General features: G+C 36.4%; 4 protein-coding genes across 6 annotated transcripts in view; 2 read left to right on the forward strand and 2 right to left on the reverse strand.

The window, feature by feature from the left end:
- The window catches only part of LOC104816983 (calreticulin-3), a 4,132-nt gene extending 3,971 nt beyond the window's left edge, over positions 1-161 (reverse strand). The window contains exon 1 of one of the 2 annotated variants that reach the window (XM_019202892.1): positions 1-161. In XM_019202892.1, coding sequence (XP_019058437.1) covers positions 1-75 — 75 coding nt within the window. In that variant the 5' untranslated portion in view covers positions 76-161. The other variant, XM_010546033.1, reaches the window with a different exon arrangement.
- Positions 162-963: 802 nt separating this feature from the next.
- On the reverse strand, positions 964-2,478 carry LOC104816984 (NAC domain-containing protein 40-like). The gene is made up of 4 exons (XM_010546035.1): positions 2,125-2,478; positions 1,569-1,822; positions 1,301-1,477; positions 964-1,226 (listed from the first exon to the last, which is right to left on the reverse strand). Exons 1-4 carry the CDS (start codon positions 2,300-2,302, stop codon positions 1,209-1,211), a joined length of 627 nt encoding a protein of 208 aa, XP_010544337.1. The 5' UTR covers positions 2,303-2,478; the 3' UTR covers positions 964-1,208.
- Positions 2,479-11,380: 8,902 nt separating this feature from the next.
- On the forward strand, positions 11,381-13,826 carry LOC104816985 (rho GTPase-activating protein 5-like). The gene is made up of 5 exons (XM_010546036.2): positions 11,381-11,883; positions 12,331-12,451; positions 12,629-12,748; positions 12,852-13,082; positions 13,436-13,826. The coding sequence occupies exons 1-5, from the start codon at positions 11,759-11,761 to the stop codon at positions 13,583-13,585; spliced, it is 747 nt and encodes a 248-aa protein (XP_010544338.2). The 5' UTR covers positions 11,381-11,758; the 3' UTR covers positions 13,586-13,826.
- Positions 13,827-14,395: 569 nt separating this feature from the next.
- The window catches only part of LOC104816986 (DCN1-like protein 2), a 3,259-nt gene continuing 2,439 nt past the window's right edge, over positions 14,396-15,215 (forward strand). The window contains exons 1-3 of one of the 2 annotated variants that reach the window (XM_010546037.1): positions 14,396-14,558; positions 14,902-14,963; positions 15,202-15,209. In XM_010546037.1, the coding sequence (XP_010544339.1) occupies positions 14,556-14,558; positions 14,902-14,963; positions 15,202-15,209 (73 nt within the window). In that variant the 5' untranslated portion in view covers positions 14,396-14,555. The remainder of the gene's footprint in view (positions 14,559-14,901; positions 14,964-15,201; positions 15,210-15,215) is intronic. The other variant, XM_010546038.1, reaches the window with a different exon arrangement.

Genomic DNA, 15,215 nt, shown 5'->3' on the forward strand with positions numbered 1-15,215 from the left:
GGGAAAGAGAGAGAGAAGGGCGAGGTGGAGAAGACGAAAACGACGCTCGAACTTATTTTCCGGTAGCAAACCCATTTTCAAGAATTTTCCTCGGCATGATTTGGAAATCGAGCTCCGTCATTTTATAACGAAATGCGAAGACCCAGGTGCTTTGCGCCCGCACTCGGACAGACAATGCAAGACGACTTCGAAGTATTGACTCCACCTCCTCAAAACACCCTCGGTCTTTCTTATAATTACAAGATTGTCCTTATCGTGACATTCTGCTGTTCTGCATCTACCCGCTTAAAAATAGTGCAAATTAATTCGTATGAGATTTTTGGTTTTATTAAATTCATATCTATTCAATTTTTTATTAGATTTGATTTGTTTGATTTTCAGGATTTAGTTCGAATCTAGTTTTTATTGATAAAAATATTTTTCGTAAGAAAAAAAAAAAGAGGGTATTGTCGTAAACTATTAATGTTATTAGAGAATGATAAATATTATATATAATGATGGAGGACATGGAAGTCAACGGGGTAAGACTAAGTACAAGTTCTCTTCTCTTCGGAAGTTTCTAAGTCGTTCTTTGAGTGAATAAGGGGTCCAAACCCAAAACCGGTTCGGTTTGGAACCCGCTAAGACCGCAAACCGGAGATCAAATGAACCGGAATAAACCATTTTTACTCGGTTTGATATGACCGGTTTGGATCGAATCGGGACCTCTCTGTGAAGACTAAGGACATTCCCAGGCCCCAGACTCCACTGTACAAACCCTAAACAGGAAACTCCGACTCCAATTTCTACGATCTGAGTGAACGGTTTGAGCTTTGGTTATATCCAAATCCTATCGGAGATTTTGTGTAAAATAGAGGGAAAGCTCAATTTACAGAGCACAAACGGTAAAACCTACTTCTACTGTTCATGTGTTTTCCAGTTACTATCAAGAACCCATTTCAAGATGATTGATTCGATTCATCAAAAAAAAAAAAAAACTTTGTTTCGGTCATCAAGCAAAGCCAAAATTGAGCAGAAGCACGAGCAAGCTGCTTATGTTATCATCACACTATTATACGCTCTTAACAAGATTATCGACTGATGCCTCCCCTCTTCATCGAGCCCTTTGGAGAAGCCACAACGCGTTTTTTCTTCATCATCGCCTTCTTTCACCGTCATCATCGAACAGAAGCAAGAGCTCACTCACTCTTCTCCCATGGCGTTAAACTTCAAAGAGCAAGCTCCGTCTACGAAGAGAAAATTCGGCATCTGGTTAAAGAAATCGAGCTTTCTCTAGAGCATTTTTGAGAAACTAGTTTACCTCTACATAGTCTGACGGTTCTGCGTTAGTGTCAGCAGCATGATTCGATGGTTTCTGTTCTGATTCAGACCAAGAGTACGATTCCGTGTCTCCACACTTGCCGTCATGCATCTGTCCTTGGCTTGAACCTGCCTGGAAATCACTGTTTTTCCTTAGCCGACACACAACCAACTCGTCCTGCGAATTCCGCAACGAACGAAAACAAAAGATCATCAGAACCCGAGTTCTTGATAGAAGAAGCAAGGATGGGGGAAATATATAATCTGACACGTGGAGCTCCGATCATGCAGTACTCGTGCATGATCCATCCGGTTCTCTGTCCCCACGGGGCGCGACCGAGGTGGAAGACGAGCGTTCTCTTCGTTCCGACGACTTGGGATCCTGATTTCACGTTACGTTCCTTTCCAGTGGTTTTCCAATATCCGAGCTCCGTGGCTCTCTTCCTCTGCGACCCGTGCGGATACCTCCTTCCCCTCGTCCCGAAGAAGAACCACTCGCTCTCCGACTTCAAGATTAACTGATCTGTTCATCATTCACACAACCTCTATCAATTCTTTACAGAGAGTTCCATCCATGGCGACGTGAATTCGAATTTCTTTGTTTCAGAAAACTCTATGGACCAGAACATATCCGGTCAAGAACAGGGGTTTTAGTTTTGTACGCTTCCGTACAATTTTCGGATTCCGTAAATGCCCCGAGCTTCAAACCCGTTAATCGATTTGTCCAAATTCGGAAACTTTACGGCAAATTTCGCCGACCCAAATCGAAGTTTTTGTTGATTGACGAAAAAAACGGAGCAAGGAGAAGCAGAGAGAAGACAGGACCTGGCAAATCCCAAGGCTCGAACTTGTAAATCTCGACTTCGGGGATGACGGCGACGGAGCTCTCGTCTCCGGCGATTTTCCGGCGAAGGTAGTGGCAGATCAGCTCCACATCCGTCGGGGAGAATCTGAAACCAGGGAATACCTCCGACGCAGCGATCAACGCCTCCCTAGTAGGCATCTCACCCTTCAATTTTCTCTGTCTTCCTTCTTCTTCCTACCCGACAACCCCTTTCCTTTGAGAATTTTGATTGTCTGACTCTTAAGTACACTCGTCGTACATGCGAATCAAGTCTCTATATATATACACGTGATGTGTATACATGGGAGTGCATAAGTGTTTCACGCGCTAGCGCGTGCAGTTTCAGGATTGCTATATTTTGCTTCGGTTTTAGATTTTGTGGGTCTGTGAGGAGAAGTTAGGAAGAGAAGATTGCAGAAATTTTTAAAAAAAATTATAGTTACGTATGACGTGATGAAATATGATTGGTTAGAGGAAACCAATGCATAAAGATATTGCTTTTAATAAACGTATATATTTCTTTTAAATTAGTAAATGTTAAAATGCAATTTATAAATATGATGTTTCTATCAACGTGGTCCAATAGTTGAGAGATGATCTTAAAATTTTCGATTTTACCGGTGAAAAAGGATATAATTTCTAAACTAAAATGGTTTATATACAAAGACGGGAGTGAAGATTCGGAGAACTAAGTTATTAAAAAAAATTACGATGGTTCTATATTTAGGATGTGAATAAATCATAATTGAACTGTTTATATTACATTATTTAATATTTAGCGATTTCCTTATTTGGGAGTGAGAAATAATCATTAAAGAAATAAGCTGTCAGAAACGACGGAATGGGGCTTTTGTCTCTTTAGGACAGGTGAAGTGCATCAACTAAACTCCATGATACAGATTCATTCACGGGGACTTACACGTATAAGTTTTTAGAAAAAAATAAATTTTAATTTGGTTCAAATTTGTCATGTATAAAATGTATGGATAAATTATAGAAAAAATATTATATAATATATACTTTTAAATATTATAAGCAAAATTTTAAAATTACCTTCATGTTTAGTGAAAAACCGACAACGATGAAAAACGACAAAAAAAAGTAACGAGATTGATCTATATATGTGGATTTACCATCAAATATATGAGTATAAAAAACATATATACATATACACATATACATATATATATGCTTATTCATATACAATATATCGTATATATACATGTTTATATATATCATAAAGCTTTTGAGTTCAATTAAGGGATAATTAATTGGATGATAATTGCTAAATTGTGAAATAGTTTGATATAGAATTTTGAGAACTCAATTAGATGGAATTTTCCAAAACAATAACCTGTTACCTGTCTTTAAAATATATTGATTTTTATACATTCCTTCTAATGTTGCCGTTGAAATGAAAATATTCCATGTCCATTAACGTAACTGAATTGGCCAAAACTTTTATTTATCGTTCTATAAAAATGTTAATTTTTTAAAACGTTTAAACATATTAACAAATAATAATTTAATACTCGGTTCTATCTGCGTGTGCGTCGTGAATTGGGATGTATTAGAATTAATTTTTTTGATAATCGGATGTTGTGAGTCGAGGTCCACACTAATATCAGAATCAAAAACAGACTATGATTGGAATTACGTTCACCTCTCCAATTTGAACCTCGAACTCGGATAGAAAAAACGCTTTACATCCCTCACCGATTGATCTAACCAAGTTAGGTTATTAGACTTAATTTTTATATATTTTTTATGAAATCCAAAGGAGATTGTGCAATGCGCATAGACTTTTTTCATCCCATTAATTTTGGAATCGATTTTTCTTTAACGGGTGGATAACGCTTTGAAAATATAAAGAAAATCATCTTTGAGATACATATTGATTCTCATTCAAATATATATATAGAAAGAACGATATTTATCTAATAAATACATTTTACTAAAAGTATAAATTTAAAGACCAATAAATGAAAAAAGTGCACGCCTATTTATTGTCAAACTACAAATAAACGCGAAAAAGACAGGATCCCAAACAATCACAAGAAAGCTATGCGTTTCAAAAATGCCTTCTTGTATTTTCTCCTCTTCATTCATTTTCTCGCCCTACGTTCGCAATCCTCACGTGTGGTAGCCTCCGACGGTACGAATATTCAATCTCCTACGGCGGTCGCCTGCGATGGGTTAGACGGAAAAAGACGTGAAAATATGGTTGTTGTCCGGAAGGGTGTTCGGATATGTTTCGGTAGGTGCCGGCGTCGGCGTCGGCGTCGGGATCCGTGTCATAAGTCTAGCGGTCGGAGTCTCAAACCGGTACCCGGTACTGTTGGCTTATTGGGTTTGCTGGTTTTGGCCGGTTTTGTATGTATTGGTTAGGGTTTGGTTTTGGTCATTTTTAGTGTTTCGATTCCGGTACGATTGGGACCAGAAGGTGGCCTGCCTAGTTACTGGTTAATTATGTGGAAATATAGATATTAAGAGTTGGTTTTTTAGTTTTTTGGTCTTATAGGAGCTAGTTTGATAATGCAGACATGTGACGAAACATTATTATGATTTTGAGATTTAAATTCATACACAATAAATAAATTAATAAAACGATACTAAAGTTTACTAGCCAAGGACGGGTAGCATTACGTATAATGTATAAAAATAGATATTGTACATTTGATAATGTAGTGTAATATATATATACACATATATATATATATATATATATATATATATATATATCGGAGAGTGATTAAGAACTAGAAGAAGAAATTTAGATATGTGTTTATTTCATTTCAAATTCTTTTTAGAAAAAAAATGATTTCAAATTGATCTGTGTTTCTTTTATTTCAAAACTTTTATTAATAAAATTAGTTTGTAGATTCAAATATGTTTTCCAATTAATAAAAGACGTCAACGTTATTTTCGGATTTGGAGTAATATTGTATATACATTCCATTTAAATTAAATATAATTTCTTCTTATCTTCTGCTTTTTTCACGTTGAAAATGAAGATATTCCACTTAAATCGAAATCGAAATTTATCCTGCCTTTTTTTCAAGTAAATACGATCTGATAAAGTTGCATTCCTTTATTTTCTTTTATATGCTTTTGTTTGTTCTACTAAGAGTTTCTTCCGCTAAATACAAAAGCATTTTGTTAAGCTAACCAAAAAAAAAATCGAGAATCCCATCAAAGGTCAAAAAGTTGTTTCAAATTTAAATAAAAATACATGTAATAATAATATTATTTAAATATTATCGCGTGAAGATTATAAGAAAATTGTGAAACGAAATCGTTATCGATATTTTCGCTAATTCAGGTGAACGGAAAGAAATAGAAGAGCACTTTTTACAAAAACGATTATACATCTTAAAATCATATATTGGTTTTTATATTTCTACAAATTTCAAATGCATGTTTTCGAAACTTATCACTGTTCTTCACCACCTTATGGCCGATTTGCAAACTTGGTGTCGAGTTTTATTGGTCGCTATTCGCATCAAATCTTGGATGATTAATATCCATTTTCGTGATTTTTTTTTATGTGGTTGTGATATCACGGCGCTTTCCTCGGGGCAAACTGCCATACCGAGTCCTATGGCGTTTGTGTATATATATATCTATGATGTATATATATATATATACACACACTCATATAATTCACACACATATATATATACACACACACACACATGGACAGAGCAGTAGTACAAAGCAAGCAAGAAAGCACAGGAAAACATAATGGGATTCACTAAAGCAACGATGCTTCTGTACTTTATTGTCTTCCTTCATCTTCAGCTACGTTTTGTTTCCGTACGCTCACGATCCGTACATGTAGCCTCCCGCGATCTGTCACGCGATGGGTTCGCCGGGGAAAGACGTCAAATCACCGTCGTTCAGAAAGCCGGCGGTGGCGGTGGCAAAGGAGGCGGCGGCGGCGGCGGACGTGGTGGATATTCCGGTGGCGGAGGTCGTCGGGGTTTCATTCCGTTCTACTTCCACAGCCGGGGTCACAGGTCCGGTGGCCAGAATCTTAAACCGGCCGGTTTGGGTTTGTTGGTTTTGGCCGGGATGGTTTTGGATTTCTAGAGGTTTGAGTTTGGTTTTGGGCTTTACGTAAGTGCGTGCGTATGTGTACTTGTGCAGTGTGTATAACAGCGGGTGCAATCTAATGGGCCCCAAAATTTACGCCATTTATTATTTTCTATTATATATTATTGTAAAAAATAAAATAAATCTAAATTTGGAAAAAAAAATCAACTTAATTTTTATAAACCAAATCGAAGCCACGATATACATAGATTCTATTTATTTTAGGGAAATCCTATAAATTTGGAAAATAATGGTGTAAGAAGTCCTAACTAGGGCTGGGCAAACGGGTCGGGTTAATCGGGTTCGGGTAAAACCGATCCGATTAATCGGTTTTCGGATCGGTTCGGATGTTGCAAAAATAACCGATCGGTTACCATTGTCCCAAACCCGATCGGATCGGTTCGGTTCGGGTAAATAACCGATCGGGTTCGGTTATCCGAAATAACTGATTTTAATTAAACATTAGTTTAATTATTTAGGTTTAGGATTTAATTACCCTTCGTTCGATTGTTGCTACCTTCGTCTTCTCCTTCTCTGCGGCTGCCGTTTCGTCTTCTCCATCGCGGAGCCAAGCCTGCTCCGCCTGAATCTTCTCCTCCGTCTCGTCGTCGTCTCCTCTGTCTCGGTGTCGTCTCCTTTGTTTCAATCTCGAGCTCGAATCCTCGGACTTTCCGCTTCGTCTCTCTGTTGCAGTCTCGAGTTCCGCCCAACACCGTCGAGTTCTGAGCTTGTCCTCTCCGTCGGCATCGAGCTATGCTTCTACTGCTGGAATCGAAGCCGAGCTTCTCGTCTCCTTCGAGTTCTGAGCTTCTCCTCTTCGTCGAGTTCTGAGTTCCACCGATCTGTGCTTCTTTTCGCCTGGGTCTTCACTCTCTCCTGCTAGAATCGAAGATAAGTTCTAACTAATCATTGTTGTTATTTAGGTTACTATTTAGGGTAGGTTACAGATGGATCACAAGATTTTTTGCTCTTGGTTGCTATACAATTCTTCTGATGTTTTCATTTTGTTGATGATCATGATTTATATCATTTTATCTGGTCTTGTGTTGATAATTTGGATTTATTTCTTGTTCTGGTCTTTGAAGTCAGAAATTACTATTTCTTCTCTCGTCAGATCCGCAGGAGTATAGTTTATGGTATTAGGAGTTATCTTTTCTTCAATTTCAACTGTTTTGTTTTGTCCAGGCTTGATCTGTATCTTCCTAAACACTCGAATGGTCCAAAACCCGTTGTGACATTCGTAATTGGTGGAGCTTGGATTATCGAGTGTGTCCAAAACCCATTGGTTTCTGTATCATTGTAAAGGAACCTAAAATGCTACTCGTGTTTCATCTTTAAAAAAAACCCACAAGTTGATTTTTTATATTGCTTTTAGTTTAAAATTTTATTTATTATCTTATTTATTTTATCATTGTTTTTTCATTTTTAAGTTTCGCAAATTTGATTTTTTTTATGATACTAGACTATTAATATTAGGTTGTTTTTGGTACATACAAATTACATTTTCTATAACACATTTCGATGTAATTTTTTATCGAATATTTGTTTGGATAAACCCGAACCGAACCCGAAAAAATCCGAACCGAACCCGAACCGAACCGATTAAGATTATATATCCGATTGGATATGAAAATTCCAAATCCGAATAACCCGAACCCGAAATAACCGAATCCGAATAACCCGATCCGACCCGATCGCCCACCCCTAGTCCTAACCATGAAAATTTTCATAAAAAACATGAACTTATATATATTTTTTCTTAAAAACCCTCAACTTACAAATTTGTTTTAAACTGATCTGTTGATTCCCGTCCACCAAAATTTTAAAAATCTCACAATTTGTAAGGTACGTCAGATTAATGTCTCGCAACAAAGGTTCAGATAAAATAAGTCCCGAATTGTCGTTGGGACTCTAAATCGTAAGGAGAAATAGTTCTCCTCGGAATCATTGTGGACTGACTGTCATTGTGGCTGACATAGCCAGATCGAGAGTCGGAAATGTCGTCGAGCCGTGTTTGGTGGACATACATGTGGTGGCAATGACAACAGCGAGAGAAAATTAAATTAGGTCAAGCTCTGATACCATGATATATGTGGTGGCAACGTTACTTTCACTTTCGAGGAAGATATCACATAGACAGACCACGTACTCCACGTTACTTGAACATTGGTACTATTTGACTCGTTATAGTTGAGAGTGTCCTTTAAATTAAGGTTTGGAATTGCTATCGAAACGATTACCACTTGCGCAGGGATTTGTTTACCTTTTGGGATCTTTTGTAAATGTCACACAAGGGAATGTAAATCATATTTTTGATGAGTAATACAAAGCATTTTCCAAAAAAAAAATAAATCCCTGTCGTATATATTTATACAAGTAAATCAAATATACAGAATATCTTATCAATATCTCCCAGATACGATCTCGGTTATTATATATATATACGATCTCGGTTATTATACGATCTCGGTTATTATATATATAAGATTTTGTTGGAGAAGGGGAAGAAATTCATATCTTTAATAGAATTGTGCATGTTGAGAGGCTTTTATGCCACTTTCTTTTATAAGTTTAGTTTTTCTAATAAATTTTTTCTTTCTTTCTTTTATGATATTGGCGTGTTCATCATACCAAGAAAATATTTGAATTTATATATGATTGTGAAAGGTTCATGCATGCGTGGTGTGTATGTGCAAGTCTACATAAGGTCCATCTGGATGTGAATTCTGTTTGAATATAGTTATATATATTTTTTCATTCGGCTCTTTTAGGTATCTAAACCGAAATATATTGTTATAATTAAATCTAATTTATTCTATCAAATTAACAAATGCAAAGGGAAAGGAAGAGACAGATACGAATTGTACGAAAAATTATATATATATTAGACTAAGAACACATATATATTCTGTCGGATATAAACCCAACTATCTTCGTCAACATTAAACGCAATCCAAATTTTATATCATTTTTATTATATTAATTATTTTACATATAATTATTATCCTGATCCATATTGATTCTAAACCGTTTTTATGTCGTTTGTGTTTAGCAATAATTGTAAAAAGATAAAAACTCAAAATGATATTATAATGTTTTTCTTTTGTTAAAAATCTTAATATAACTTTCTAACAAATTGTTTACCTAAATAATGGACTTATTTTAACCATCCGAGTACATTAAATTATTTCTAATTTCCATTTAACAAATTATCAAAATATTTTTTATATTTATTGAAAACTATCAAAATAGTTATTTCTCTCACTCTTTTCGAAACCCTAGCATAGATGAAAGTTCGTCCTTGTAATCGCCGAATCGATGGAAACAGAGATCGTTGCCAGAGTAGTCGACGGAGATAAATCACTAAAAATAATAGTACGGATATTAGAAATTAGAATATTCGAGATTTACAAATTAATTCGAGACCCGATTTTAAAATTTATAATTTTAGATATTCAGATTTCAATAACCCGAAAAAATTATTTCTATATAGAAAACTCTTTATCTCGTACCTAAAATTGGATGGTCAACATATAAAATATATTTTTATGTCGGGTTCAAAACCCAAGCGTGAGTAAAGATATTCAGTCGGATTTTTTCGATCGGATAGAAGATATAATTGGATCAAATACATAGTGAACTTACGAATCTGTATCTCGTACTTTTCATCATTACTGTTTTTTAGTTATGCAATGCATGTTCTTTAGGGCCCAAGTAAATAATGATAACGATGAACTATCGCATTAATTACTAATAATAACGAAATATCATATAATATAACAATAAACAGATTCACAGAATTAAATCTTTGGCAACCTGATCATGATTGCAGCCTTATATCACGATTATATGAGCGTCAAAATGAAATTAAATAGAAAAGAGATATACGATCTTTGTTTAGCAATAACACGCATTACTTATGAGTAATGATGAAATCCACGTGATTAGAGTATGTTAAATTATGTAAAAGTCATCTGGGCTTGATCAATTAGCGATTCAAATTATTTGAATTGGATTTATATTGGATTTATTTCAATTATTAAAATCATGTATTGTTATTAGTTTTGATATTAACAAAGAATATTTTAAAATACATTAAAATTCTATATTACTCAATCGATAAGTTTTCAAAATATTTCAAAATCAATACATAGACGCATACAAATACACACATACACGTATATATGTACGTATATGCGTACATCCTTATATATATACATATGTATGTGTGTAACATATATATGTAGATATATCAATATATATATATATGAATGTGTATGTAATACACGCGTGTATGTGTGTATATTTATGCATATATATATATATATGAGTATATGTTGTGTATGTGTCTGTATTTTTAAATTTTAATTGTTCTTGGTGTGGCGGGGAATGGGGATGACGTGGTTGCGACTTCAATAATCATACGTGATCAACGATTTAATTTGTAAAAAAAATGTAAAAATATTTTTTTTTGGAAAAAAATGGACAAATTAATAGCTTTTTATAAAAAAAATTGCAATTTCAGAATTTTTATATCGTTATTTTTTGCTGTTTTTACGGGATTTTCTCTTGTTAGATTAAAATTTTACTGGTTTTAGAAAATTTTAAGGAACTTTCAATAACAAAATAATTAAAAGATCCTAGTCCGAGAATTTTCCATAATATTTGGAAGAAAATATACACAAATTTTTTAAAATCTATAAAAAAATTTCAAAACTAATTAGAGATGTTGAAATCTTGCAAGAAGTGTAGGTAAAAATGATCGAACAAAATGCATTAGTGATTAGATTAAAGTTCGTCAGTTTCAGATTGGACAAACTACGAATCATATGATGTGAGAATAACAAAAATAATTCCAAAATGTATTTTGAGATGGACCATCAAAGTCACAATCATAATAGATTGTTCACCATTTCATTAAATATTGTTGCAATATAAAATTTCTCCATCATTACTGCTGAGAAAATTTTGTCACCAACACCATATATGTATACGCGTGCGTATAGGTTTATACTTTATTGGTATGATAATTCAAAGCTAAGGCAGAGGAACATTATGGATTTTTACGAATATAGAATTTAACTTAGTGATTCCCACGTTACACCTTCCTCCAAACCCTTTTCTTCAGCGCCACTCAATCTCTCTCTCTCTCTCCAACAACAGCATTGCCTGTGTTGTGTAAAATTGACAACTTTTCTTATTTAATTTTTGCAGAATTTTATATTTCTCAAGTTAACCCACTTCATCGCCGATCATGACTGACTGATTCGCTTAACGCATTTCCAAAAAAATCTCAACTTTTTTTTTCTTGATCTTGTGGATTCAGAACCAGAGGAAGAAGACAGACTGTGAGTTTTCGGCGACGGAGAGATAGAGAGAGTGAGAGCTCGCGGAAAACCCGAACTCTCGCGGTTCGGCAGCTCCGCGTCGGTTGGTCGAGTCCTTTTGGAGCTTTCGCGTTGCTTCTCGAGAGAAGACACGGCGGAGGACGACGGCGGCGGCGAAGGCGGTCGACGAGCCATGGACATTGGTTGTCCCACGAATGTCCGCCACGTGGCTCACGTGACCTTCGATCGCTTCAATGGCTTCCTGGGTCTTCCTTCCGAGTTCGAGCCCGATGTGCCCAGAAAAGCTCCCAGTGCAAGGTTCGGTTTTGATTTATGGGTTTTGGTTTTGATCGCGGAACTGATGAAGGGTTTGACGAATTATGACTTTTCATGTGAATAATACGTTTGGACATTGTCGTTTGGTTGCCGGGAAAGTGATGGAAAACGTTGGCGAGATAATGCGCCATTTTCCCGAGAAAGTCTTAGCTGCGAGATATATGTCGAATTCTGCATATAGCTGTTCCTTCCGCAATTCAGAATTCTTCTGCAGTGGTTCTGATCTCTGTCGGAATTCTTCTGTAGTCAAATTTGTGACTTAGTTTTGAAACTAAGCAATGTGCAGACTATGTTGGTCTAACGATTTCATTTCAAAATAATAATTCCAAAGATTACAAGAACATATACACAATAAATGGTTCGTATCTTGATTTTTGCCGAATTCTTGTTCTTGTTTCACCAACTGATGATCTGTTTGGCCTCTTCCAGTGCAACGGTTTTCGGGGTTTCAACAGAGTCGATGCAGCTATCATACGACTCAAGAGGGAACTGTGTTCCTGTGATACTCTTGCTATTGCAAAGCCGGCTTTATGATCAAGGAGGCTTGCAGGTGGATCATTCATCTATATCTCCGTTCTTGATTTTGTATACAAAACGGTCTTTTCCTTTTCTATCTTATAAGATAAGACGGGTTTATCATCGGGGGCAGTTCTTATCGTTTCGTTAAAACGAGCCTTCTTGTTCGGAAAATCCATTGTTTAACCAATTTCGGAGTCGATGTTTTCAGGAAGAAGGAATATTCAGAATCACAGCAGAGAATGGCGAGGAAGAGCACGTGAGAGAGCAGCTAAACAAAGGAGTCATACCCGATGGGATCGACGTCCACTGTCTGGCCGGACTTATAAAGGCAAGAGTTGGTTCTTACCAACGAGCTTCGAAAGCTCTAACCCTTTGAGATTAATGGACCGACTTCTTGATCGTTCGCATAAATATAATCAAACTCTTTACAGGCTTGGTTCAGAGAACTGCCGAGAGGGGTACTGGATCCTCTGCCATCTGAACAAGTGATGCAGTGCGAATCCGAGGAGGATTTCGTCAAGGCCGTGAGGCTCTTACCTCAAACAGAAGCTTCTCTCCTCAACTGGGTGATCAATCTCATGGCCGATGTCGCCGAGTGTGAACATCTCAACAAGATGAACTCCCGCAACATCGCTCTAGTCTTTGCACCCAACATGTCCCGGGTGAGTGAGTTGAACAGGATTAGTGTCCTAATAGGATTAGTATTTTGATTCGATTCGCTGTCTTATGGGTATATATACTTGAACGGAAAACACAAGGCATCTAAATGGATACCGAGAACATAGAAAAGATTACAGCTGCAGGGCAAATTCTGAAACATCAAGCTCAAGAACAAGTGTCCTGAAACTTGAACAATTAGGGGAACTTCTATTGGTACAGATTCTGAGGTTGTCTTTGGAATTCTTGTCTGAAATCATATCGTGGTAGAGAGAGAAAAACGCGAGGTCTTGTTATATATATAAGAAAAAGTTAGGCGAAAGCTGATGGGGTCGGGTTTTGGTTTTGTGTGTGGTAGATGGCAGATCCTTTAACGGCATTGATGTACGCGGTTCAAGTGATGAACTTGCTCAAGACCCTCGTAGAGAGATCGCTACGAGAGAGGGAAATGGCGTCTTCCCGGCTCGATGAGGACGACGACAGCGATCAAGAAGATGAAGAAGAGTGACGAGAAGATGCCAATCCATTCGAGGACGACGACGAAGAAGAAGAGCACGACGACGGAGACTATGACAAAGAAAACAGAGGTTGAAAGAGCGAGTAAGGGAGATGGTTTACGATCAAAGGAGGGAGTGAAAAAACAAGGATTGAAGGGAGATGATTTTATTTAGTATTCGAGTTTTCTGCGTGATTTTTTTCATTTTCTTGATAATGGTAATGCATTTCTTGAAATTTCTCGAGTTCAATGATGCAGCTTTTATATATATATATATATATATATATATATATATATATATTACATAATAGCATGGGATGAGCATATTAAGATGATGGTGAAGATTAAGGGAGCCAATTAAACACGTTGATTCAAAGGAAATCAAGGGAGCCAATTTAACAATGTTACTGTCCATTAATATTAAATTATTAATGAGCTTATATGCCCATTTTTTGCCCAATATTCTTTTTTGAAAGACGATAAATTTGATATTTTTCCGCCAAGGAACTGGCCAAAAAATGTCTAAATCATCCATATTCGCGATGTCTGCGTAATTTACAATGCTCTTAATTTTAGAAAAAAAAAACGAACCGATATAATCTTAACCAAAAAAATTAAGACGAAGTGGTGGCGAACCGGTCTGGTCCGAACCGAAGCAGTTGTTTTTCTTTTTTTTCTTCTTTAATTTTTAACCTTTTTTTCGCAAAAAAAAAAAAAAAAAGCAAAAGCCAAATTAAAACATTTTCCTGGTGCCTGTGTTTCCTGTACTGTTTTAAGATGTACCTATAAATACAGGGTTGCTGAGGTGAGTTGGTCTCAACACTCTCACTCCGTTCTCTCTTTCGACCAGAGATAGAGGGAGACGCCTGAAAACCTGCAGATTCGATTCTTCTGAGGTTTCTTCAGCTTCTTCTGCAGCTCTTGTTCTTCGCCTCTCTCCCCTTCTTTAGATTCCTCTCATTTTAGGGTTTTTTTCGGGGGTATGGTAAGTGCTTTTAGGAATTTCAGATTGATTCTCCCCCTCGAGGATAGTTTTACGATGCTGTGGCTTGCTAATCTTGCTTTAGAATTTCAGATTTATTCTTCTTTTGCTCCCAAATTTAGTGAATTGAGCTTCCTTGGTTTGGGTTTAGGGCCTTTAGGCAATATTTGCTCGATTCGTATTGTATTAGATGACGACGTAGATGATGAATCATGCGGGATTTCCATGTTCAAGAAGAAGACATACGATATGGTTCTATCGTTCACGATTCTGTGGTTATTGGTGCTTTTCTTTGAGCACCTCGATATCGGTATATATATGCATATGATCCTCTTTCTTTCTGCAGCATAAGATGGGTAGGGGCCACCGGGATAAACTTCAACAGTTCATCTCAATTACAGGAGCTAGGTAACTGAAATTTGCCTTGTTGCTTTTAAAACAGGTCTAATCGGTTCATGTATAGTGTTATTTCTCTGTAAGAAGACTGGTGTTATGTAAGGGGACATGGAAAATGGTACTGTCGGTTATCTGTCTTTTGATAAAACTCATAGTAAATTTTATCTTTTCCACCCAATGCAATTCTTTTGTGAAGCATTTTGTTATGCATTTGGCGATTTCGTTGATGGGTCGTTGAATAAATTGGCAGCGAAAAGACCGCTC

The sequence above is a fragment of the Tarenaya hassleriana genome, unplaced genomic scaffold (genome assembly GCF_000463585.1).
Source record: "Tarenaya hassleriana unplaced genomic scaffold, ASM46358v1 Cleome26, whole genome shotgun sequence".
NCBI classification, from domain to species: Eukaryota; Viridiplantae; Streptophyta; class Magnoliopsida; order Brassicales; family Cleomaceae; genus Tarenaya; species Tarenaya hassleriana.